This window comes from Oncorhynchus clarkii, chromosome 17 (assembly GCF_045791955.1).
Source record: "Oncorhynchus clarkii lewisi isolate Uvic-CL-2024 chromosome 17, UVic_Ocla_1.0, whole genome shotgun sequence".
NCBI lineage: Eukaryota > Metazoa > Chordata > Actinopteri > Salmoniformes > Salmonidae > Oncorhynchus > Oncorhynchus clarkii.
Genome location: NC_092163.1, coordinates 16,652,588 through 16,677,848, shown reverse-complemented (window position 1 = coordinate 16,677,848; position 25,261 = coordinate 16,652,588). Strand labels below are relative to the sequence as shown.

General features: G+C 45.0%; 1 protein-coding gene across 5 annotated transcripts in view; it reads right to left on the bottom strand.

Moving 5' to 3' along the window:
- Window positions 1-400: 400 nt before the first annotated feature.
- The window catches only part of LOC139370355 (septin-9-like), an 88,140-nt gene continuing 63,279 nt past the window's right edge, over window positions 401-25,261 (bottom strand). For all 5 annotated transcript variants that reach the window (XM_071109780.1, XM_071109782.1, XM_071109779.1 and 2 more), the window contains 9 exons: window positions 17,309-17,485; window positions 14,657-14,785; window positions 14,451-14,532; window positions 14,211-14,348; window positions 6,140-6,257; window positions 4,067-4,162; window positions 3,819-3,915; window positions 2,070-2,121; window positions 401-1,934 (listed from right to left, as the gene is read on the bottom strand). In XM_071109780.1, coding sequence (XP_070965881.1) covers window positions 1,757-1,934; window positions 2,070-2,121; window positions 3,819-3,915; window positions 4,067-4,162; window positions 6,140-6,257; window positions 14,211-14,348; window positions 14,451-14,532; window positions 14,657-14,785; window positions 17,309-17,485 — 1,067 coding nt within the window. In that variant the 3' untranslated portion in view covers window positions 401-1,756. The remainder of the gene's footprint in view (window positions 1,935-2,069; window positions 2,122-3,818; window positions 3,916-4,066; window positions 4,163-6,139; window positions 6,258-14,210; window positions 14,349-14,450; window positions 14,533-14,656; window positions 14,786-17,308; window positions 17,486-25,261) is intronic.

The window sequence follows — 25,261 nt, the reverse complement described above, 5'->3', positions numbered from 1 at the left end:
GGAATCGCTAGTCTATGGGCCCTTGGCCATGAGCTTGTAGACATGAAAAAACATTGGCATCTGAAGATCCAATCACCTGACTAAAACGGACCAGTGAAAATATGACTACACATTCTAAATTTAGCTCATGCAGAGGACCCTAATTTGATGTAAAAACCCCTCCAATACACACTGTATTTACCTCAATTCACCCACAGATTGTTTGAAATAACTTTATGACTTTGCAAAGACACTTTATGACACTAAAACCCAAACTTTGATGGCAAACACTACATAAAGGGTATCCTTTTTTCACACAGTTTCAGACATGCCAAATTACATGCCCAAAGGGACTTTTGTGATTGGTTAAGAGAGGAGTCACCTGCACAGGTGAAATGGATTGGCAATCAAGACAATTGTGAACAATAAAAATATCAATCTTTATTTATTTGACATAGCATATCAAAGATAAACCATACTCTCATCATACTATAACAAATTACACAATAACTATACAACAGTAAACATTGTATTACCTTTTGTAATTGTTTATGTTACGTAAGCTACATTGCTGAATGAATAGTACTCTTGGTTTTGACCTCTGTCCATGAGTTTTTGGCGGAGTGAAGAATTGTGTTTGGCAGAATGGCACATTTATGACTTTTTGGAATAAATGTTTAGTAGGGAAGATAAGGGAGTCAAACATCGACTACACCGGGAATGCAAAACTGTCAGGTTACTAAATATTATTACAAGCGGTGTATGTAGGCTACATATTCAACCTACCTGTAGTCATATTCTGTATCATGTCCAAAAAGACAATGTAAATCTAGATTCATAGAATTCTCTATAAATACACGGGAGACAATGCATGATTGCAAGAAAAATACAACCAAAGCGGATCTCTGTAGATTTTCCATCCTCTCGGAGAACAACGGGAGTGTGTAGGTCGACTGGTAGGCTATATGAATATCTAACTCAATTATAAAGTGAATACATAACAAGCATAAATATCTATTTATAAATCAATTCTATATATTTGGCTTCTCTTTAAAACAGAAAGGACATTTATTTGGTTTAGAGAAAGTTCGGAGAGCATAGGGATGTCTGTTCCCTGCATCCAGACAACAACACAATAACATTATAACACAACAGTAAATGTAAAATGCACTGTATGAATGAACATTATACGGTTAACAAGATACAACATTGGCATAGACAGGATGGTTTGGTAAGAGGTCTGAAACATATGAAAACGCAACAGAAAAAGACAAAAGGGATTTCAAAGCTGCTCCACACTGCATTGCTGCTTTTCGGGGCAGTGCAGATGTGTCCAAAAATATACAAAGAACCTAAACCCTACCTCCTAATATCTCCAATATCTAGACAACACAACCCAAACATAGAACAGGTCATTCCGACCAGTTATTTATAGTTGAGCTAATTGATGTGCTATACTTCGATAGCTGGTCTGTACACATCTGTATGCTATAATACTGTGGCATCCCATCTCCCTAGGGGACATCTTGTACTGTTTACCCAACAGCTCTGACCTTGGCAGTTGATCATGTATGAATCATTATATACTTGATATTGGAATACAGTTTGGAGTGTGTACAGTCCATGTCAGCCAGTTAGGATGGGTGTGTGTGTCACGTGGTGTGTTTGCATGTGGTGTGTCACAGTTGCCAGCCATTAAAGATATATATATATATATATATATATATATATATATATATATGTGTGTGTGTGTATTTGTCTGCAGATGGTCAGACATCTACATCTCATGGGTCAGGACTTGGTGCTGTGCTGCCACCCCGTTGGCCTGCTGTGGGTTGACCAGTGTGTTGGGTGGCTGGGCGTTGGGCTGGGCGTTGGTCTCGTTTAGCCTGCGGACACGGTACACCTCGTAGTGGATGCTACTGGTGATGTCCTTGATGTTCTGCATGTGGGTCCTTACAGAGAGGAAACACAGATGAAGATTTAGTGAGAGAAACATCGACATTACCCAGAGAAACATCAAGCGTCATCAAAAACACTGGTCAAACACAGTCAGTTTCACCATCACTTAAAACACAGTTAATATTCACCTGATGAGAAGGTCTCGCAGGTAGGCAAACTCACAGTGTGCAATGTTCTCAACTGCAAAAAGAGAGTAAAGAAAATGAAATTGCATTCTATGGGATAAACAGCAAGTGTTTTCTGTTTACAGTTACTCAAATAATATACAATAGCCACGTAGCATATATTTTGTGTATCAGGGTGTGCATATCAAGTTAAATGCCATGTGCTATTCTACACTGTCACAAGATGGGAGTGTTGCGCCAAAGACAGGTCAAGGACGCCCATTTATCTTGACATCTGCAGCAATTATCTTAAATAAAGGTTACACCTTCCACTACAAGCAATTTAATCCATCTCAGCAAGTCAGATTGTTTAACTAACTCTCCACGACAATTTGCTGGAGTCTAGAAAGGGTCCAACATGTTTGAACGATCGATTATGTCAAGTACACAAAATGAAAAAGGAGCGTTATTTATGTGAAATCGCAGCACAGGAAATTAAATTCCATTTCATCCCTCTTAGGGAGGGGCGGGGGAGAAGAGGGTGCCGCTGTGTGACCACCACAGTCTGTGGGTGTACTGATTCACGTGGTGGTAAAAACCAGGCTGGTTTTTAAATGTTTCTCTGGCTAACACTTTCCTCCACCTATTACAAACAGGGGAGTAACACAAGAACACACAGAGACAGACACGTTGTATATGTAGCTGTATAGGTACCAGCCCTCTAGATAAGTATGACTTATGGAATGAGGAGGGGGAGAAAGAATTTGATAATGAGGTTGATAATGAGAAAGAGAATGACATTGGGGCAGTGGTAGAGGAAAAAAGAGAACGTAAGAGATGACAGAAAGAAAGAGGCGAGAGAGAAAGTGAGAACGAGTAAGACTATCAGCGAGAGAGAGAAAGAAAAGAGGAGGAGAGAGAGAAGGAGAACGAGGAGAAAGAGGTCCTTGCTATGAGAACCCTGGGCCCACAGGACTCCCTCCTCTTGTGGCCTAATTTATGATAGCAGTGCAGACAGGTCCTTCAGCTCCCTCCCTCCCTCCCTCCCTCCCTCCCTCCCTCCCTCCCTCGCTGGCTCGAGTCAATGTTCCCTCAGCCAGGGGACAACCACATCTCACTCTTATCACACCCGTGCTCCGACAAACACACCTTTGTCTTAGAGTTAAATTACAGTCCATGGGTGTTTTAAGAACACCTTGACAGTTCCAGAACAGGACCCAAGTACTAGAACTCTAGAAAGCTATGTATGCTAAGCTCTGGTTGGTTGGTCCTTTGAACAGACCTAACAGCAAGAGGTCCAGATTAAGATATCTGTTCTACAGCCATCTGTCGACAAGTGTGGAGTGATGAGAGGCGCATTCACCAAGAGCCAAGAGGGGCCCTGGAGGGGCCAGGTGCAATCTGGGAAGAAGACAGTCGGCCCTCCAGTAAAAAGGAGCTGTGACATTCCTCTCTTCCACCCCCCCTCTCTCTTTCTCTCTAGACCTCCTCCGGTCTGTCCTCCACACATCACCTTTCCCCCCACTGTGTTATGGATGCAGACGGCTCAGTAAATCCTCCATGGGTCTGTGACTTAGAAATGTCTTGAGTCACAGACCAGAGAAACGTGGATATGAGAAACACTCGCTCATAGTCACACAAGACTCAAATCAGTTGGCTGGGATTTAAACATGTGCTGGCAGCAGTAACGTGCATGGTTTCGCCAACATCTGCTTCAACCCATTTACATGACTAGTTTGACAGGGAGAGTAATGGTTGTGTGTGTTGAATTACCTTCTATGGTTCCCCACTTAGTTTTTCTGCCCAGAAGCCTCTTTCCATTGACCTGGTACTCCTGGTTGCTCCCCACCACAGCAAATGGGATCATTTCCTGAACACACACACAGTTTAAGACCAACAATTGCTTTGTAATGAATCCATGCGTCAGTGTGTGTGTGTGTGTGTGTGTGTGTGTGTGTGTGTGTGTGTGTGTGTGTGTGTGTGTGTGATTCTGCATGCCTATACACACATTGTATACCCACCCTGATCTTATCATTGATCATCCTGTCATCAGCATCCTCGTCAAACTCTTTCTGAGGGTAGACGTCGATCCCGTTGGCTCGCAGCTCTTCCCTGATCTGCACACACACAGAAACACATCAGAATCTAACACCAGGTTTGCACCGTTTCATCAATGTACTGTAGAACAGCAGTCAGGGCTAAACAATGGCCGTTTCCACCTCATGTCATCTACCAAGTCATCTAGTCCTGGAGGTGGAGGAGTGTGTGTCCTGCCCAGTACAACAACATCACACACCAAAGCCTTTCACTCACCACCAGAGGAAAGACCAGGCCAGGGAGGCTGAGACTTGTATCACATCAGAATCCATCAAAAGTAAGTAAGCAAGCCTACTCATTCTTATAACTTAACTTTCACTGGCTAACCTCCAACAATAACAACATAAATGATTCATGCAGATAGCCAGATTGTTAGACCAGTATGAGGTCACCGTGACTGAAAATATAACAGAATAGGAAAGGACTGACTACAATTCTAGAGTAGCTCACTCCGAGTCCACCGTAAACACTGCTACGGCTGGTGTTGACGTTAAATGGTCATTTAATGTTCCCTGACATTGAGAGTTAATGTGGAGGTTAACCACTATTACACAAATATACAGCCAGACACTCAGGTTTACAAAATGGCCACCTTTCTTCTATGTCTTTATAATGACTGGAACACAGACAAGAGACAGAGTGAGAATGACGGGCTTCTTCTGCCAGCAGTGATGGCCTTTAAATGAATGACCGTTCCGCTCACAATTACTACTTTGACAGTTTCCACTTGGTCGATGACGAACAGGTTTTCTACATTTCTCGGTTTATACTTCTTGGAAAGTTTAAACTTGTAACTTTCTCAGCCTTGGGCCTATATTATAAGCCTACAACAGTCGAGGGAACGTGACCAGAGCACACACACGAACGCCCGCAACGAACTGTGGACACAGAGGGTAAAACAATAAAAAGCTATTTTGTTCCCTTTGCATGCATGTCAACTGCTGCAGGGAACAGAGAACAAGAAAGAAACGTTTAAAAAAAACATTAAGATCACAATCCCAGGGTCGTACATTGCCCAGCCCATGCAGCCAACCAAAACAAGCTGGTTACAAGCCCCAGAGCTTCCATCTCGCCCGCCCTTGTTCTCATTGGCCGTTGTCGGGGAAAACGGTAGCCAAGTTGCCCAGCGTGTTTCCTCCTCCAGAATTAATAAAGATCTGTCGCAGGACGCCAGAGAGGGGGAGACGAGCGTCCCTTGATGTGTGTGCGCGCGCGCAGGCATGTTATTTTGTTCTCCCAGGCTGATCACTGGCCAACAAACACACACTGGAACAGAGGGGGGTGCAGAGGCCTTTTTAACTAAGCCAAGCAGGTCGTATAGGCCAGTGTAATCTGGTATGGTGCAACTTTCAAGAGACCGCAGGAAGAGAAAGCAGCAACAGTGAATTCCATCGAATTCTAAATCAGTAGAGATGGCCTCTATACCATAGACATGAGTTATCAACAGAAAGGGCTGTGCTTTCGTTCATGGAGGAGTGGCTACTAGACAGCCTCTGCCGAGCAGCTACTAGACAGCCTCTGCCGAGTGTTGCATAAACCTTACTCTAAACTCCTTATCTGAGGTCCTGTGTGGTTTCTCCATCTCCTGTACCCAGTAGCGTATTGCTAATAAGAGACTAGCCTGCTACAGTACACTGGCATCTGTGCAGACATCAGCTGCCTCGGAGGTTTATAGAAAGCTGGAATACTGTAAATAAATCACTTCTTAAAATGCTCCTTTCTGGCTAAAAACATCCGTTAAGTGTTCCAAGGTTTCATACCACTACTCCTCAGACTGGGCAGAGTACAGTAGTTTATCCAGATGGCTGCTGTTTGTAATGCCTGGCATCGCTTCATACCGGCCTGTGTGTGATCTTACCCTCTCGTTACCCTGTGTGTGTGCACGCGGGTGGCGTGTGTGTGATCTTACCCTCGTTACCCTCGTTACACATCAATGTCATAGGCTTTTTGTGTACACACACGTGCCTGTATACACACACACACACACACACACACACCGTCTGTTTGAAGAAGTCCCTCTCCTCCAGGGTGAGTGTGTCTGCCTTGGCGATGACAGGGACTATGTTGACCACTTTACTCAGACGACTCATAAACTCCACATCCAGGGGCCTCAGACTGGAGAGAGACAACATGGAGGGAGAGAGACAACATGGAGGGAGAGAGGGGAGGAGGAGAGAGATGTTAATAAGATTACTCTTAAAGTTAAGGAGATATTTTCTGATCAAATCAAATTTTATTGGTCACATGCGCCAAATACCTTACAGTGAAATGCTTACTTATAAGCCCTAAACCAACAATAATTTAAGTTAAGATTTTTTTTACTTAAATAGAAAATAAAAGTAACAAACAATTAAACATCAGCAGTAAAATAACAATAACGAGGCTACATACAGTTGAAGTCGGATGTGTACATACGAGTTTTAATGACTCCAACCTAAGTGTTTTTCAACCACTCCACAAATTTCTTGTTAACAAACTATAGTTTCGGCAAGTCTGTTAGGACAACTACTTTGTGCATGACAAGTCATTTTTCCAACAATTGTTTACACACAGATTATTTCACTGTATCACAATTCCAGTGGGTCAGAAGTTTCCATACAAATGTTGACTGACTGTGCCTTTCAACAGCTTGGAAAATTCCAGAAAATTATGTCATGGCTCTAGAAGCTTCTGATAGGCTAATTGACCTAATTTGAGTCAATTGGAGGTGTACTTGTGGATGATTTCAAGGTCTACCTTCAAACTCTGTGCCTCTTTGCTTGACATCATGGGAAAATCAAAAGAAATCAGCCAAGACCTCCAAAAGAAAATTGTAGACCTCCACAAGTCTGGTTCATCCTTGGGAGCAATTTCCAAACACCTGAAGGTACCACGTTGATCTGTACAAAGAATAGTACACACAAGTATAAACACCATGGAACCACGCAGCCGTCACACTGCTCAGGAAGGAGAAGCGTTGTCTCCTAGAGATGAATGTACTTTGGTGCGAGAAGTGCAAATCAATCCCAGAACAGCAGCAAAGCCTTGTGAAGATGGAGGAAAAGAGTACAAAAGTATCTATATCCACAGTAAAACGAGTCCTATAACGACATAACCTGAAAGGCCGCTCAGCAAGGAAGAAGCCACTGCTTCAAAACCGCCATAAAAAGCCAGACTATGATTTGCAACTGCACATGGGGATAAAGATCGTACTATTTGGAGAAATGTCCTCTGGTCTTATGAAACAAAAATAGAAATGTTTGGCCATAATGACCATTGTTATATTTGGAGGGAAAAGAGTGAGGCTTGCAAGCTGAAGAACACCATCCCAACCGTGAAGCACGGTGGTGGCAACATCATGTTTATGGGGGGGCTTTGCTACAGGAAGGGCTGGCGCACTTCACAAAATAGATGGCGTCATGAGAAAGGAAAATTATGTGGATATATTGAAGCAACATCTCAAGATATCAGTCAGGAAGTTAAAGCTTGGTCAGAATGAGTCTTCCAAAGGGACAATGACCCCAAGCATACTTCCAAAGTTGTGGCAAAATGACTTAAGGACAACAAAGTCAAGGTATTGGAGTGGCCATCACAAAGCCCTGACCTCAATCCTATATAAAATGTGTGGGCAGTACTGAAAAAGTGTGTGCAAGCAAGGAGGCCTACAAACCTGACTCAGTTACACCAGATCTGTTAGGAGGAATGGGCCAAAATTCACCCAACTTATTGTGGGAAGATTGTAGATAGCTACCTGAAATGTTTGACCCAACAATTTAAAGGCAATGCTACCAAATACTAATTGAGTGTATGTAAACTTCTGACCCACTGGGAAAGTGATGAAAGAAATAAAAGATGAAATAAGTAATTATTTCTACCATTAATCTGACATGTCACATTCTTAAAATAAAGTGGTGATCCTAACTGACCTAAAACAGGGAATTGTTACTAGGATTAAATGTCAGGAATTGTGAAAAACTGAGTTTACACGTATTTGGCTAAGGTGTACATACATTTCCGACTTCAACTGTACACGGGGTACCAGTACGGAGTCAATGTGCGGGGACACCGGTTAGTCGAGGTAATATGTACATGTTGGTAGAGTTAAAGTGACCATGCATAGATAATGAACAGAGAGTAGCAGCAGCGTAAAAGAGGGGTCTGGGTAGCCCTTTGAATAGCTGTTCAGGAGTCTTATGGCTTGGGGGTGGAAGTTGTTAAGAAACCTTTTGGACCTAGATTTGGCGCTCCGGTACCGCTTGCCGTGCGGTAGCAGAGAGAACAGTCTATGACTAGGGTGGCTAGCATCTTTGACCATTTTTAGGGCCTTCCTCTGACACCGCCTGGTACAGAGGTCCAAGATGGCGGGAAGCTTGGCCCCACGCACTACCCTCTGTAATGCCTTGTGGTCCGAGGCCGAGCGGTTGCCATACCATGCAGCGGATGCAACCAGTCAGGATGTTCTCGATGGTGCAGCTTTTGAGGATCTGAGGACCCATGCCAAATCTTTTCAGTCTCCTGAGGGGGACTAGGCTTTGTCGTGCCCTCTTCATGACTGTCTTGGTGTGCTTGGACCATGATAGTTTGTTGGTGATGTGGACACCAAGGAACTTGAAGCTCTCAACCTGCTCCACTGCAGCCCCGTTGATGAGAATGGGGGCATGCTCGGTCCTCCTTTTCCTGTAGTCCACAATCATCTCCTTTGTCTTGATCATGTTGCGGGAGAGGTTGTTGTCCTGGCACCACACGGCCACGTCTCTGACCTTCTCCCTATAGGCGGTTTCATCGTTGTTGGTGATCAGGCCTATCACTGTTGTGTCATAGGCAAACTTGATGGTATTGGAGTCGTGCCTGGCCATGCAGTCATGAGTGAACAGGGAGTAAGTACAGGAGGGGACTGAGCACGCACCAATGAGGTGCCATGCTGATCCATGTTGAGGATCAGCATGGCGTATGTGTTGTTACCTACTCTTACCACCTGGCAGAATCATGTCAGGAAGTCCAGGTTCCAGTTGCAGAGGGAGGTGTTTAGTCCCAGGGTCCTTAGCTTAGTGATGAGCTTTGAGGGCACTATGGTGTTGAACTCTGAGCTGTAGTCAATGAATAGCATTCTCACATAGGGGTTCCTTTGTCCAGGTGAGAAAGAGCAGTGTGGAGTGCAATAGATATTTGGTCCTCTGTGGATCTGTTGGGGCGGTATCGAAATTGGGGAGAGTCTAGGGTTTCTGGGATAATGGTGTTGATGTGAGCCATGACCAGCCTTTCAAAGCACTTCATGGCTACATACATGAGTGCTACAGGTCGGTAGTCATTTAGGCAGGTTACCTTAGTGTTGGGCACAGGGACTATTGTGGTCTGCTTGAAACATGTTGGTATTACAGACTCAGTCAGGGACATGTTGAAAATGTCAGTGAAGACACTTGCAAGTTGGTCATCGCATGCTCGGAGTTCACGTCCTGGTAATCCATCTGGTCCTGCGGCCTTGTGAACGTTCACCTGTTTAAAGGTCTTACATCGGCTTTGGAGAGCGTGGTCACACAGTCGTCTGGAACACTGATGCTCTCATGCATGCTTCAGTGTTACTTGCCTCGAAGCGAGCATAGAAGAAATTTAGCTCGTTTGGTAGGCTCGTGTCACTGGGCAGCTCGCGGCTGTGCTTCCCTTTGTAGTCTGTAATAGTTTGCAAGCCCTACCACATCCAACGAGCGTCAGAGCCGGTGCAGTACGATTCAACCCTAGTCCTGTATTGATGTTTTGCCTGTTTGATGGTTCTTTGGAGTGCATAGCGGGATTTCTTATAAGCTTCCGGGTTAGAGTCCCACTCCTTGAAAGCGGCAGCTCTACCCTTTAGCTCAGTGTGGATGTTGCCTGTAATCCATGGCTTCTGGTTGGGGTATGTACGTAGTCACTGTGGGAACAACATCATCAATGCACTTATTGATGAAGCCAGTGACTGATGTGATGCGCTCAGAAGGATCCCGGAACACATTCCAGTCTGTGCTAGTAAAACAGTCCTGTAGCTTAACTTGGTAGGTTATATTGTAATGCAGCACTGTGGTATAATTGAAAGCATGTCCAAAACGTTTATTCAAAGTATTTTCAGTCATGGATGATATGAGACAGATATACCACTAGGGGGCAATGATGGTCCATTGTCTATTATTTTCTGATCAATGACAAGGTAATTGTGCAGCAGTGTGCCAGTATAACCCTAATTCTCAAATTTAAAATACGAATCACAACCTCTTTCCAAGGTTAAACACAAAATGGTTAAGAACTGAAACTGATATAAGCCTGGAAACAGGTAATGGTCCTCAAGATTTTCGTCATGGGGGGCAGTTTTAGGGGGTAAAATGTGGGTATAATGCAATTGAATACATATCTAGATCTAAAGACATTGTCCTCAACTGACCACTCACACAAAGCTTGTACATCCTACTCCCAAGTTGTCAAGTCTTAGAGCATCTCTACTATCTCCTATAAACCTTCTCTCTTCCCCATCTCATCTCTTTCTATCCTGTATAAACTCTCCTATCTGCGCTCTGAGGAGAATGAATGAGAATGTTCAGGCTATAGCTAACCTGGCAGGTCCTCTGGTTGTTCCGTACGTCTAGATTCTGAAATACACATTTTCACATTCATTTATTCAAAATTGAAAATATGAATATATTGATGTTGTTCATTTTAAGACAATACTCTCTACAAGTACATCACATTTACAGAGTGGGCTCTCTGCTCATTCTGAATTTCTGATAATAGTATGAGCAGCACCATAGCTGGCCTGGCAGTACCTCCTCCTCCTTTCTATAGGCTCCCTCTCTTTTCAGTCTCTCTCTTTATGGTATCACCACTCCCTGCTTGGCTGGGAGGTTGTTCCCCTCTCCAGCTCCTCCTTATGGTCTCCTCTCCCCTCCAATTATCCCAGCCATGATGGGTCACCCTGGATCAAAGACCTGGAGCAGCTGGATTATAGAGGGGCCCCCTCAGGAGAGGGGAGAGACATGCACACGGAACGGGGCAGGAACAGAGAACACTACGCGTGTCAATACACGTCATACTACATGCCAAGGGTGTCCGAGAGAGACCCACGTGACATGGTAAGAGAGAGAGAGAGCGCGAGGAGCGAGAAAGGGGGAGAGGAGGAGAGCGACAGACACAGAGAGACAGCACGACAGACACAGAGAGAACACCACTTAATGGAAAGAAAGAAAGAGGAAGAGTGTGAGAGAGAGAGCTCCCATAGGTCATAGCCCTGCTGCAGCTCTCCTTGGCTCCGCCTATAATTTGATCTCCTGTCCCCTCAGGAACCGTGACCTCAGCTTTGTGGACTGTAAGTCAGACACACACAGGGTTTCATGTGCATCAGGGTTATGTAGGTCTACTGTACACAGATCAGTGAATACATACGGTTGATGTTTGACTATGAAGATGTTCACACGCCTCTGAACAAATCGATGAGACTGAGGTTCACTGCACATGTGAATCACATATCAAGTCAACAGACACGCACATACCACAGATAGACATGCACATGTGAATCACATATCAAGTCAACAGACACGCACATACCACAGATAGACATGCACATGTGCACGCACAATACAGCTATACTCCAGTTCAATTATCAACAAAAAAAGGTCAGCACACACAATGCCCGCCTACACGCTAAACATATGCACTGTACATATTTATGCACACAGAGATGCCATATGCTCTAATTCTCCACTTCAAAAAGGGGAAATAGTCAACTTGGTAGCTGTGTCTGCAGAGGGAGGGCTGAGCTGTCAGTTTAAATTCTCTGAGAACTGTTCTGTGGTCAAAATGGAAGCAACCACGTAGAGGAAGGGGGGGGGGGGGGGGGGGGTGACCGCACTGTAGACTGCTCTCTTCCCTCCTCTTTCTCTGATGTCTTTAAAACCACCTCGCGGGTCAAGAGAGTCCAAGTGCAACATTGCCTGGCGTAACCGTGGGATACCCTGGTAGTTCTCAAAGAAAGCATCCTTCATGAGGTAACAAGAAGACAGCCTTGAGGGAAAGAGTGTGGTCAACCATTCAGTCAACGGCTGCTAGGCAGTCAAGACTGCATCCGCTTCCATTTGCTACAGGTGCGACATAAATGGCATCCTATTCCCTATATTGTGTACTACTTTTGGCCATAGCCCACAGAGCATAGGGTGCCATTTGGGACGTATCCTACATCTATTGAAAACCAGTCTAGCTACTAAATGAAACCCTGAAGCAAATTGCTGACACTTAAAGTACTCCAACTAACCCAGGGTCTAATACCTTCAAATTGCAGTCAAGAAGTTTGACAATAAAAAGAGCCACAACCATTGGGCTATAAAACTTGATGTCTCTGCTATTATTTGGTGATATGAGATACCAGTATTACTGAATATTCAGCGTAGTGTCTATTACGGACATAATGGCACCAAAGCATGGAGCTATCCAAACGGCATCCTATTCCCTATGTAGTTCACTACTTTTGACCAGAGACATAGGGGCGCTGGTCAACAGTAGTGGACTAAAATAGGTAATAGGGTGTCATTTGTTACGCAGCCATGGCCTTGGCATGGTGTGTTAGTAATTGGTTACAGGCCCTTGTTGCAGACCTCAAGTCATTTGTGAAAGGAATGAAGAGGAGAGAAGAACGGGAGTTGGGAGAATAGTTTGAGTCTAGACCATGAGCCAGGTTCAACCCACAGGGTTTCATCCTTAGATTGTCCTGTAGAGGAGCATTGGCTACTCAACACATTATTATTGTGTCTCTCCCCCATCCCCTGTCGTCCCATCTGCTTTTGCTGACTGTGTGTGTGTGTGTGTGTGTGTGTGTGTGTGTGTGTGTGTGTGTGTGTGTGTGTGTGTGTGTGTGTGTGTGTGTGTGTGTGTGCTCGTGTTTTATGCATCCCTATGCCTGTTGCTTGTGTTCTCTAGCCCAGTGCCAGGTTGTAGCTTCAGCCCCACAGTGAGTGGTGGTGAGTGGAGGGATAGGACATCCTCTTTGTGCTCCTGCTCTGAAGTCTCCTGGTGGCAGTTAATAAGATCCTACTTCCTGCTCCCCCTGTTTCCAGGCCTGATTAAGAGGTCCCTAGAGGGGACAGGTGCTTGGAAGTTTCCAGGAGAGCCTGTTTGGGGGAGGGGGGATGCACTCGAGGTCAAGCGGGTGAGAGAGGGAGGGGATTGGCAGGGGAAGTGAGTCATTTTAGCTTTTGGGACGAGAGAACGAGGGAAAAAGCTTTGGCTCGTGCTTTGCGAAAGAGGGTCTGGACAATGCACTGACTGTAGAGCTGCCACATAGACAGACACACACACACACACACACTGCAGCTGTGGTGTCATAAGGAGGAGGTGAGGGAGTGTGTCAAACAGTGGGATACACACACGCAATACACTCCATAGAATAACTAGTGGACAACTGTTGAGCTACAGGTCAAGGAAATGATGTGGGCGGATGGAAGAGACAATTGTGAGCCAGTAGATGGAGTCCTGATATGTGCTCAGACAGTGTGTATGTGTATACACACACACATATATATATATATATGCAAGTCCACCCAGGGTGCCCACACAGACACTTTCATCCCTGTTAAATGACTAAAACTGCAGACGTAAAGGAGTATTATTAAACCTTTATTTAACTAGCCAAGTCCGGTTACAAGTCCAACGCTCTAACCACCTGTCGCCTTGAAAAATGAAACAACTAGCCACCACCTGGGTGTTTAAAACTATTCTGTTAGTAATGCATACACGTCTAGAAGACTGTCAGAATCTTTACATGCTCAGAGACAGACTGAAGCCACTTAACCATTTCTCTGGATTGGGTACTGTAGTTTTCCAAGACAGTGGGTACTATAGTTTTCCAAGACAGTGGGTACTATAGCGTCTGCAGTCAAAGGAGTCTTTGTGAAACCTGATTCCCAAAGCGATACCTCTGAGTCTCGGTGGACAAGATGACTTCTATAAGTGGTCGAAAGAAAAGGAGGGTAGTCTAGAGGAAGTGGTGAAGTCCCAGACAAACAGAGTGTGTGTGTGTGTGTGTGTGTGTGTGTGTGTGTGTGTGTGAGAGAAAGAGTGAGTGAGTCCATAACTCACCAGTGTCCAGTAGGTGGTATGAAGTACATGCAGCAGTGAACCCGTGAGTCTGGGATTCTCTTCTTCCTGTCGATGTTGATCTCCTCCTGCAGGTACTGCTCATACTGGTCGTTGATGAACTTCATGATTGGCTGCCAGCTGTTGGGGGGGGGCACATGGGAAATGGATTTCAGAGACAGGCGACGACGACACAGTCATTCACTCTGCGGTAGGGATAATTAAAAAAAAACTACAACTCACCAGTTCTCGTTGTTGATGTGGTCCCCAAAGCCGGGAGTGTCGATTACCGTTAGTTTCATCCTCACGCCCTTCTCTTCGATGTCTAGACAGAGACACAGGAGATATCCATGACATGTATACTGCATACCATACATATTACACAAATACATATTATAATGTATACTGCATACCACAGATCCGTTTGTATGTATGTGTGTGTGTGTTACCGTGACTGATGGACTTGATCTCGATGGTCTTGGGAATCCTCTCCTCGGGGGTGGACACCACCGACTTCCTGCTGACCTTAGACTTGAACAGGGTGTTCATCAGGGTCGACTTCCCCAGACCACTCTGACCTGTTAAAGACCAACACGGGGTGAACTATAGGTCTAGACACACACAAAAACAGAGGGGCTTATCTTCAACCATGAGGCTCTTCTAACCTGTCGTGAATGTACAATAGTTTTCCTGACTCCGAACAGAGACCCTACACACAAGTCATATGACAGACCGAGCTAGACAAAGAGTGTGTCCTCATGCACTCACTGACTATGACAACAGCATGGCAGCTGTCGGGCCATTCCAGCCTGCTGTCGGGCCATTCCAGCCTGCTGTCGGGCCATTCCAGCCTGCTGTCGGGCCATTCCAGCCTGCTGTCGGGCCACAGAGGACAGATGGACCAGCCACACACACTCCTCACCAAGACCCTGAAAAGGACTGGCCACCGCTCAGAACCTGGTTCCTCTCTAGGTTTCTTCCTAGGTTCCTGCCTTTCTAGGGAGTTGTTCCTAGCCACTGTGCTTCTACATCTGCATTGCTTGCTGTTGGGGGTTTTAGTCTGTGTTTCTGTTTAAGCACTTTGTGACATCTGCTGATGTAAGAAGAGCTTTATAGATACATTTGATTGATTCCTCTACCTCCCCATAGGCATCCATTAGCAGCAGTCCTGACAGTGGGCATCGGCAGCACAGCTGTGCCAGCTTAATTAGCCTTTATGCATAGGGGACACTGCTGCGGTCTAAGGGGCTTTAGGGCTGGGATTAGGGTAATACATCTCACAGAGGGGCCTTCAGAGATTGGAGTCTGATTACATCTCCACTGACCTTCCTCACAATGCCTTTAGAGAGGGACAGAGACTACTGCTGCTGTGTCAAACTCTGTCCTGGGGCTCCTTATGGGTGCACGTTTAGGTTCTTGCCCTAGCACATCACAGCCGATTGAAAAAAATCTAAGTTTGATGATGAGTTGGCCATTTGAATCAGCTGTGTAGTGCCAGGGCAAAAAACCCAGAGGGGGCCTCAGGACCGAGTTTAGGAAAGACGGTCATAGAGGATAGCCAAAATGGCCAATCCAAAACCAAATCAGAGTTAGGGGCTTGTACAGTAGTAAAACGACTTCACATCAAGTTTGACCCTGGATACTGTAGGTCATTGGATCAACTATACCCCTGTAAAAAGGACAACCTTATAAAATGTCTTCTTTATCTTAATCATCAGGACTTGGACAGATCCTATATGTACAGATAGGGATGCATCAACAACAACACTACCCTCTATTCTAACCTGGCCTTTATCATGCGAGTCATGTCTCTCACACCAATAGCGACTATAGCATGTAAGCGCACAATTGCACAACATAACCTGGGCTCATGAACACAACTATCATTCACTACAAGTCTGCCTTTCTCCAACGTTCCGACTCCACTTCAAGTGGGCACATTCGTCTGACGTCTCTGATGGAGCGCTGGCTGAATGCTGCCCTTTGCCGAAAACAACTATGAGGGTTGTGATGCATGTCAGTGACGGCGTGCCAACAAGGAAAAGATACAGCCTAGTCAGAGATTATGAAAGTCTGGCGTACTTTTTATTTCATTGAATTGATCTTCCTACATGATAGCAATGAGAGAAAATGAATACTTTTTGACCTTGCCCAGATACGTTTTCTTTGACTTGGTACCATGAGATGCCACCTTTATTTTAAACAAACACATTCCAATGGTTTAGGATCTCCTCAGAACCACTATGACAGCTAGTATGTATACAAAACACACTCCTGCAGGGAGTACTGTGTGTTCTACTCTACCACCGTCCCCCACTGACTGCCACCAAACACAAAAAGAGACATCTAAGCTGGAAGAGAGACTCGAGGTCCTTCAACATGCTCTTTGTAGCTTTCAATCACTTCTCAGCGTGGTGGTAAAGTACAGGTAACTGCCATAGTGTGTTGCTCCACCACGAGCTGCCAGAACAGCTTCAATGTGCCTTGGTATCGATTCTACAAGTGACTGGAACTCTATTGCAGGGATGCAACACTGTTCTTCCACGAGACATTCAATAATTTGGCGTTTTGTTGATGGCAGTGGAAAACGCAGTCTCAGGCACTGCTCCAGGATCTCCCATAAGTGTTCAATAGGGTTGAGATCTGAGATCCGGTGACTCGCGAGCTGTGGTGAGCTGAGGGCAGGGAAGTGTTTGCTAGAGCCTGTCAACGTTAATGGGCATCATTACTCCACCATCTCTCTCTGCCTGACTACTTTCTTATATCTAGTGAAGGATGCATGCCACTATGTGTAGTGTGTACCAATCTCAGGGGCACTTGGGGTAAGGGTTCCCCAATGGGGTTCCACGCTAGTTAGTCCTGGAAGATCAAGCACTCACTCCAGGCTCATTTCCAAATGACAGCGTGACTTTGAAAACATTTAAATAGAGTGTATAGAAAAGAAAGTGTGTCTCGCTCTCTCTGGGGATGGGTGGATGTAACAGAGGATGTGTGTGTGTGTGTGTGTGTGTGTTCATGCGTGTTTAAAACCAGTCACTCACATCCATGATCTCAAAAGGGTGTGTGTTGCATGCGTGTGTTCACTGTTCAACACCACTCACCGACGATCATGATGTTGAGCTCAAAGCCCTGTTTCATGGCCTTCCTCCTCATCTGCTCCAGGATGGCATCGATGCCCACGTAGCTGAAGTCGCCAGCGGCATGTGACGCTCCCTTGGCAGGGGGTTGCGGATGTGGTGGGGCGGACATGTTGCTGTGGCTCGGATTGACCTCTGACCCTGATGATGAGAGAGAGAGAGATCAGTGTTCAGCATTGAACATTTTAAATAGGAGCGTTCCATGCTGACAAACATTCTGATGAATATTTTCCATCCTACTCGTCACAAATGTTCGCTGAATTCCAGCTGTACTGAACGCAAACTACACCGGACAAATGTAAGTTATCAGACTGATTCTACACAACAGTGGTGGCATGTTTGAGGAATAATGGATGCTATGCTTCAGCAGTATCAACACGGATATCACAGTTAACAACCCCACCTCACACAATAAGTCACTCTAACAAGAGTCCAACTGTAGCCACAGGACAAGACACTCATACACCGACACAAAACATTACATGAAGTGACTCAGAATCCCCCCCCCCCCCCCGTCTAAAGGAGACAAACACAGATCCCTGTGGAATTAAACTGAGCGAGGCAGCCAACAACCTATAGAGACTTTAACCCAATAAATTACACATAGAAAAGCAGACAAAACACATCCGCTCCCTACATCAACTAAATCTGAAGATGTACGTGCGTGTCTTACAATAACCATTCATTTTACTGTGTTATGGTGAACAATGGTGGCAAGCTGCAGCTGTAAAGTGGATGTAGTTCTCACAATATTTCAAACTACCTAAAAAAAAGGTACACAGACTCGTGTTGTAGAATAGTAGCAGTTTCAAGTTACAACCCATTTGAGTGAGTGACTGGGAAACAGGTAGATGAAAAGTACAGTCTACGCTGACGTAGACCTAAAATAGTCCAAAGTTGCTGAAGAGAAGGTGTGACTGCCAATTGTAGCAAGGCTAACTGCCAAAGCAGTGTCTGGACGAGCCTACTAAACAGACAACAAGCTGCTTTCACCTGTCGCATGTGCACACACACGTTAGCCCTGCAGGGGTGGGAGGAGATAGTTGGGTGTGATATTCCTTTGACAGCGTGCTGTGGTATCATATACTGCTCAAGGTTTTAAGACACTCCAAACCACAGACAGAGACATATCACAGCCGCCAAAAATAGCTGTGAATGAATTCAAACATGCAAGCAGAAGATCCACAGACAAACTTCAAGACGAATGTACACGCTGTTAACACGGACCACTATGAACGTGCTTCCAGATACGGGGAACTGTGGCTGTCGTTTCCAGTGCTTTACATTCTAGTTGTGTGTCCATACAGTACACTCACAGTAGGAGAGAAAGTAGAACTCCCTTTTGGAGTTTGACAACGTCCGCTCTGGCTGTCTGTGACACGTCATTCTGACCCCCCTGCTCCTGTAGCTGTGTGTGCATGTTGAGCTGATGAATATGGATGAGTATCAACAGCCACGTCTGTCTTTACAGTGAAACCTTCACCGCAGTCTCTGGGTTTCCTGTTCATCACACTCGCATCCACATCGTCTCGCTTTAGCTGGCTGGGCCTGATGATTTAAGTGTTGCGTTTTGCTCCACCTTGCACACGGGAAGTCATTGTTATTTCCTGTCCATGTCTGATAACGGCAGTAGGGAGCCCATACAACATGCTGCCTCAGATCTGACACTAAGTTCAATGGCACGTATAGAAACTTCTCCAATGGCTTTCTACACAATACGGAACCATTTTGTGGAACCACTACAGAAGGAGCTTTCTTTTATTTGGACTAGGAAGGCCCAGACTTTCCACAAGGAGGCCCTGGGAAAAGAGCTGCAAATAAACTTTTAATAAACACAGTGTTCCCAACTGGTCTATCGGAGCTAGAATTTCAGGGCCGAACCAGGACCCTCGTCCAGTGACTACCACACACGGATACATCACCTATAAAGGAACCAATATACACAGGCAGTTAGGAAAGCTAAGGCTAGCTTTTTCAAACAGAAATTTGCATCCCGTAGCACACACTCAAAAAAAGTTCTGGGACACTGTAAAGTCCATGGAGAATAAGAGCACCTCCTCCCAGCTGCCCACTGCACTGAGGCTAGGAAACACTGTCACCAATGATAAAGCCACTATAATTGAGAATTTCAATAAGCATTTTTCTACGGCTGGCCATGCTTTCCACCTGGCTACCCCTACCCCGGTCAACAGCCCTGCACCCCCCACAGCAACTCGCCCAAACCTTCCCCACTTCTCCTTCACCCAAATCCAGATAGCCGATGTTCTGAAAGAGCTGCAAAATTTGGACCACTACAAATCAGCAGGGCTAGACAATCTGGAGCCTCTCTTCCTAAAGTCATCTGCCGAAATTGTTGCAACCCCTATTACTAGCTTGTTCAACCTCTTTCGTATCGTCTGAGATCCCCAAAGATTGGAAAACTGCTGCGGTCATCCCCCTCTTCAAAGGGGGAGACACTCTAGACCCAAACTGCTACAGACCTAAATCTATCCTACCCTGCCTTTCTATGGTCTTCTAAAACCAAGTTAAACAGATCACCGACCATTTCGAATCCCACCGTACCTTCTCCACTATGCAATCTGGTTTCAGAACTGGTCATGGGTGCACCTCAGCCACGCTGAAGGTCCTAAATGATATCATAACCGTAATGGATAAGAGACATTACTGTGCAGCCGTATTCATCGACCTGGCCAAGGCTTTCGACTAAGTCAATCACCTCATTCTTATCAGCAGATTCAACAGCCTTGGTTTCTCAATTGACTGCCTCGCCTGGTTCACCAACTACTTCTCAGACAGAGTTCAGTGTGTCAAATTGGAGGGCCTGTTGTCCGGACCTCTGGCAGTCTCTATGGGGGTGCTACAGGGTTCAATTCTCAGGCCGACTCTCTTCTCTGTATACATCAATTATGTCGCTCTTGCTGCTGGTGATTCTCTGATTCACCTCAATGCCATACAACTCTCCTTCTGTGGCCTCCAACTGCAAGTACAATTAAATGCACGCTCTTCAACCGATCGCTGCCCGCACCTGCCCGCCTGTCCAGCATCACTACTCTGGACAGTTCTGACCTAGAATATGTGGACAACTACAAATACCTAGGTATCTGGTTAGACTGTAAACTCTCCTTCCAGACTCACATTAAGCATCTCCAATCCAAAATTAAATCTAGAATTGGCTTCCTATTTTGCAACAAAGCATCCTTCACTCATGCTGCCAAACATACCCTCGTAAAACTGACGATCCTACCGATCCTCGACGATGTCATTTACAAAATAGCCTCCAAAACTCTACTCAACAAATTGGATGCAGTCTATCACAGTGCCATCCGTTTTGTCACCAAAGCCCCATATACTACCCATCAGTGCGACCTGTACGCTCTCGTTGGCTGGCCCTCGCTTCATACTCGTCGCCAAACCCACTGGCTCCATGTCATCTATAAGTCTTTGCTCGGTAAAGCCCCGCCTTATCTCAGCTCACTGGTGACCATAGCAGCACCTGCCTGTAGCACTCGCTCCAGCAGGTATATTTCACTGGTCAACCCCAAAGCCAATTCCTCCTTTGGTCGCCTTTCCTTCCAGTTCTCTGCTGCCAATGACTGGAACGAACTGCAAAAATCACTGAAGCTGGAGACTCATATCTCTATCACTAACTTTAAGCACCAGCTGTCAGAGCAGCTCACAGATCACTGCACCTGTACATAGCCCATCTGTAAACAGCCCATCTACCTACCTCATCCACATACTGTATTTATATTGCTCTTTTGCACCCCCAGTATCACTACTTGCACATTCATCTTCTGCACATCTATCACTCCAGTGTTTAATTGCTATATTGCAATTACTTCGCCACCATGACCTATTTATTGCCTTACCTCCCTTGTCTTACCTTATTTGCACACAATGTATATAGACTATGTTTGTTTATTCCTTGTGTATTCCATGTTGCTTTATCTATGCCAGGTCGCAGTTGTAAATGAGAACTTGTTCTCAACTAACCTACCTGGTTAAATAAAGGTGAAATTAATACAAATAATAATAATTTAAAAAAACATACTTCTAAACCCTCACCCCAGAATGAATATCTGAAACTGTAAATCTCTGAACTGAATGTCCTTTTCTCCTCCACTAATAGTCAGATTGAGACACCACAATAGAAGAGAATGGGTAGGTGGTGCCGGTTGAGTTGGACCACACCTTCACTTGCCAGTATCTGTGTGGAGCTGCAGTCTCAACCTTCAGTTTCCCAGACCCTGTGATGATAGATGGAGGCTAAGATACCACAGAGCGGCTTGGCTGAAACGTCCTGGGAACATGAACTTTATAGAAGAAAAATCCTCTTTACCGTCATCGATCAACGCACATCACCGTCAGAGTATTGGGTTTTGTTTTTGTATTCCCTCAACCGGCAAAGCACTCAACTTCTTTATGCGCCTTCATTAAGCTCACATTAAACATTCGATCAAATGGGGAAATGTGAACCCGTTGGTTGGTTGAAACCGCATTAGTCCCTACTGTATGTAAGAGCAGATGTGCTGTGCTGCTATTCCTGTTGAACAGACAATCCCCTGTAGTGGGAATAAGATGTAGAAGTACACACAAAGTGCTAATTTGATGTTAAAGGGGGAGGGAAAGCATGACACAATGGCATGTACAGGGCCTTTGTTGATGTTGTGGTGTCATGTGCCTACCTACCTGCCTGCCTGCGTGCATGCAGCATATCACCCTGCATCCCATTACTGGTTTGCCTCTGAAGCTAAGTAGGGTTGGTCCTGGTCGGGAGACCAGATGCTGTTGGAAGTGATGTTGGAGGGCCAGTAGGAGGCACCATTCCCTCTGGTCCCAACAAAAATAAATATCCCAATGCCCCAGGGCAGTGATTGGGGACATTGTCCTGTGTACGGTGCCGCCTTAAATAAATAATAGGTTAAATAAAATGAAACATTTCAGATGGGACGTTAAATGGATGTCCTGACTTTCTGTGGTCATGGCACATAAGAGTAGGGGTGTTAACCCCGATGTCCTGGCTAAGTTCCCAATCTGGCCCTCATACCATCATGGCCATCTAATCATCCCTAGCTTCCAATTGGCTCATTTATCCCCCCCATAACTATTCCCCAGGTCATTGCTATAAATTAGATGTGTTCAGTCAACTTATCTGGTAAAATAAGGGTTAACAAAAAATAAAAAATAACAAAAAAAAAAGAGTACGGACCCTACTGTGCAGGAAGCAGCCTCTCTAAGAGGCAGGACACAAACCAGCACTAATGACATATTAAGGGTCTATAAGCCATCCCATGCCTGGGTACCACAATGCCAGCTCCCCCTGTGCCATCTGGTGGGTAACGTCTGGGTTCTCTAAGAATAGAGACCACACACACACAGAGCAAGGAGAAAAAAGGGTGCTGATGGCAGTGGCTTAACCGGACTGGGAATCTGCTGTCTGAATTCTCTGTTCCGGCTGGACTGGCACAACAGACGAGAACCATCAGTTTCCCTCTCCTCAACAGTGACCACTGATCAAATCTTATTGGTCACATACACATGCTGTTGCGGGTGTAGTGAAACATTTCACCTTCCTCATAATTTATGAGCTACAAGAAAAACATTGGTGTTTGAAGATCCAATAGAAAGCCTTGCCTTCTTTTTATGAGTCAGAATAGCAGACAGGCATAAACATGTTTTATACAGAGCTCTGGTAGCCTTTGAAGCCTGCTGGGTCTCTGGCTGATTCACCGGATTAAAAAACTGACCAGTGAAACTATGACATTCTAAACTTAGCTCACGCTAAATTACCCTAATTTGATGTGAAGCCCTCTCCAATACACGTTGCATCCAAACTGAAGACGAAGGGCCCCTGAGCCCCCAAAAAAGCAGCTGTTGCTTATTCAAAATAAATAAGTTATTTGACCTGTAAAAACACCTAGCTGACCCCAGAATAAATCCCTCAAACACAACAAACTTCCACTTTCTTAACCCTTTCCAACTGACTACCATTCACAGTGTTTACCAGAACTCTGGGGTTGAAAAAAAGGCTAACTGACATTTCTGACTTGAGTGTGAAAAGAGATTTAAGTATTAAGGGAAAGAATGTGGAGCTTTGCAGAATGGATATAGTGGAGTTTAAAGGTTCAGTCCATCCTCATTTTCCTTGCATGCATGGATTAATTAATGGATGTATGGATATGACCCTAACAGCTGCTGATTCCAGACTACACACCCAGATTTGCTCCAGAACCACCTCTGTTTCATCTAAACACTGGTTCGTTACTCATCCTAGATCAATGGGGACCATGTGGACAATCATCCTAGATCAATGGGGACCATGTGGACAATCATCCTAGATCAATGGGGACCATGTGGACACTCATCCTAGATCAATGGGGACCATGTGGACACTCATCGTAGATCAATGGGGACCATGTGGACACTCATCGTAGATCAATGGGGACCATGTGGACACTCATCCTAGATCAATTGGGACCATGTGGACACTCATCCTAGATCAATTGTGACCATGTGGACACTCATCCTAGATCAATTGGGACCATGTGGACACCCATCCTAGATCAATTTGGACCATGTGGACACCCATCCTAGATCAATGTGGACCTTGGTCAAATGGGGAGGATTCTATTTAAAAAGACATGAACGAACAAGGGTGGATATAAGATGTTTATATGTTCAATTATCTTGTGTAACGAAGCGGTTGAGATCTGAATGTTGAAAGCTAAATTATGCTACACGGTATGATCGGGACTGCATTGGTGGCGGTTATGGTATGGGATAGTACCAGTGTCTGCGTGCCACATCTAACCTCTCTACTGTCATGTATAATGAATGTTAATACGGGCTCATACAGAGATATGTATATCTGTGTTCTCTAGTAAGGATTGCTCACAAGCTACATTTTCCAACCGCATATGTTAGGTTTCAGGCTCTGTGGTAGATTCACGGTTTCCTGTTTGTCGGTAGAGGCACAACGGAAGAGGCCTAGACGAGAGAGCGAAAGAGACATCAATGAGAAATGAGTCAACTCATACGCCACCTGAAGACTATAAAAATCAACGTGTTTAAAAAAATAAAATAAAAAAACAAGCACTGCTGATTCATTTCAAATGACAACTACACTGACCATTTCCTTCAAAATAATCCCCCAGTTTCCCTGTTAATCATGCCAGCTGACAGCAGTGCTGCACTAGTACTACTATAGCGTATCAAACCATCTTAAAAAGCACAGCCACCACATTCCCCACTCCCCTCAAGAGTTGGGGTCAATTCCAATTCACTTCAGTCAGTAAACTGAAATTCCAATTCTCCTCGTTGAAAAGCAATCCCCTTACCCTACATGCACCCTGTGCCCACCCGGTGCTCCTGGCCAGCCAACACGGCGTTCCCAAAGGAATGTGTTCTCTCAGGAATCTCTCCCACATCCCATTCGGATACAATCTGCCCACAGTCTGCACCGGAGGATCATTTACATGCACCCATTACCAAATATTGTTCTGCTTTCATTCTGCCGTTCAAACATTCATAATATCCGGCCCGTCCTGACCCAAATACAACATTCAAGGAGTGTAATTCATACTATGAATTTCATTCAAAACTTGTTTGTAGAGTTATGAAGCAATGGGTTGGTTGATTGCGGAGCGATGTGTTTTCGGTTTGTTTTGGTTTCTATATATTAAATATAATACAATACAATACAATTCGGCGAGACCTTGTTCAAAACGTGTTAAAAACCCATAGAAGACTCCAGAACTTTTCCAATTAAACCTCAACCTCTTTAGTTGCCTTTCTGTTATGAATTATACAACAGTGATTTTTTTCCTTCTCCGTTCTTTGAGGCAAATCCAACCTTTGATGATACCAGAACTCTGGATACCACAGAGAAGGGAAACATGGATGAGAGAGACCATGACA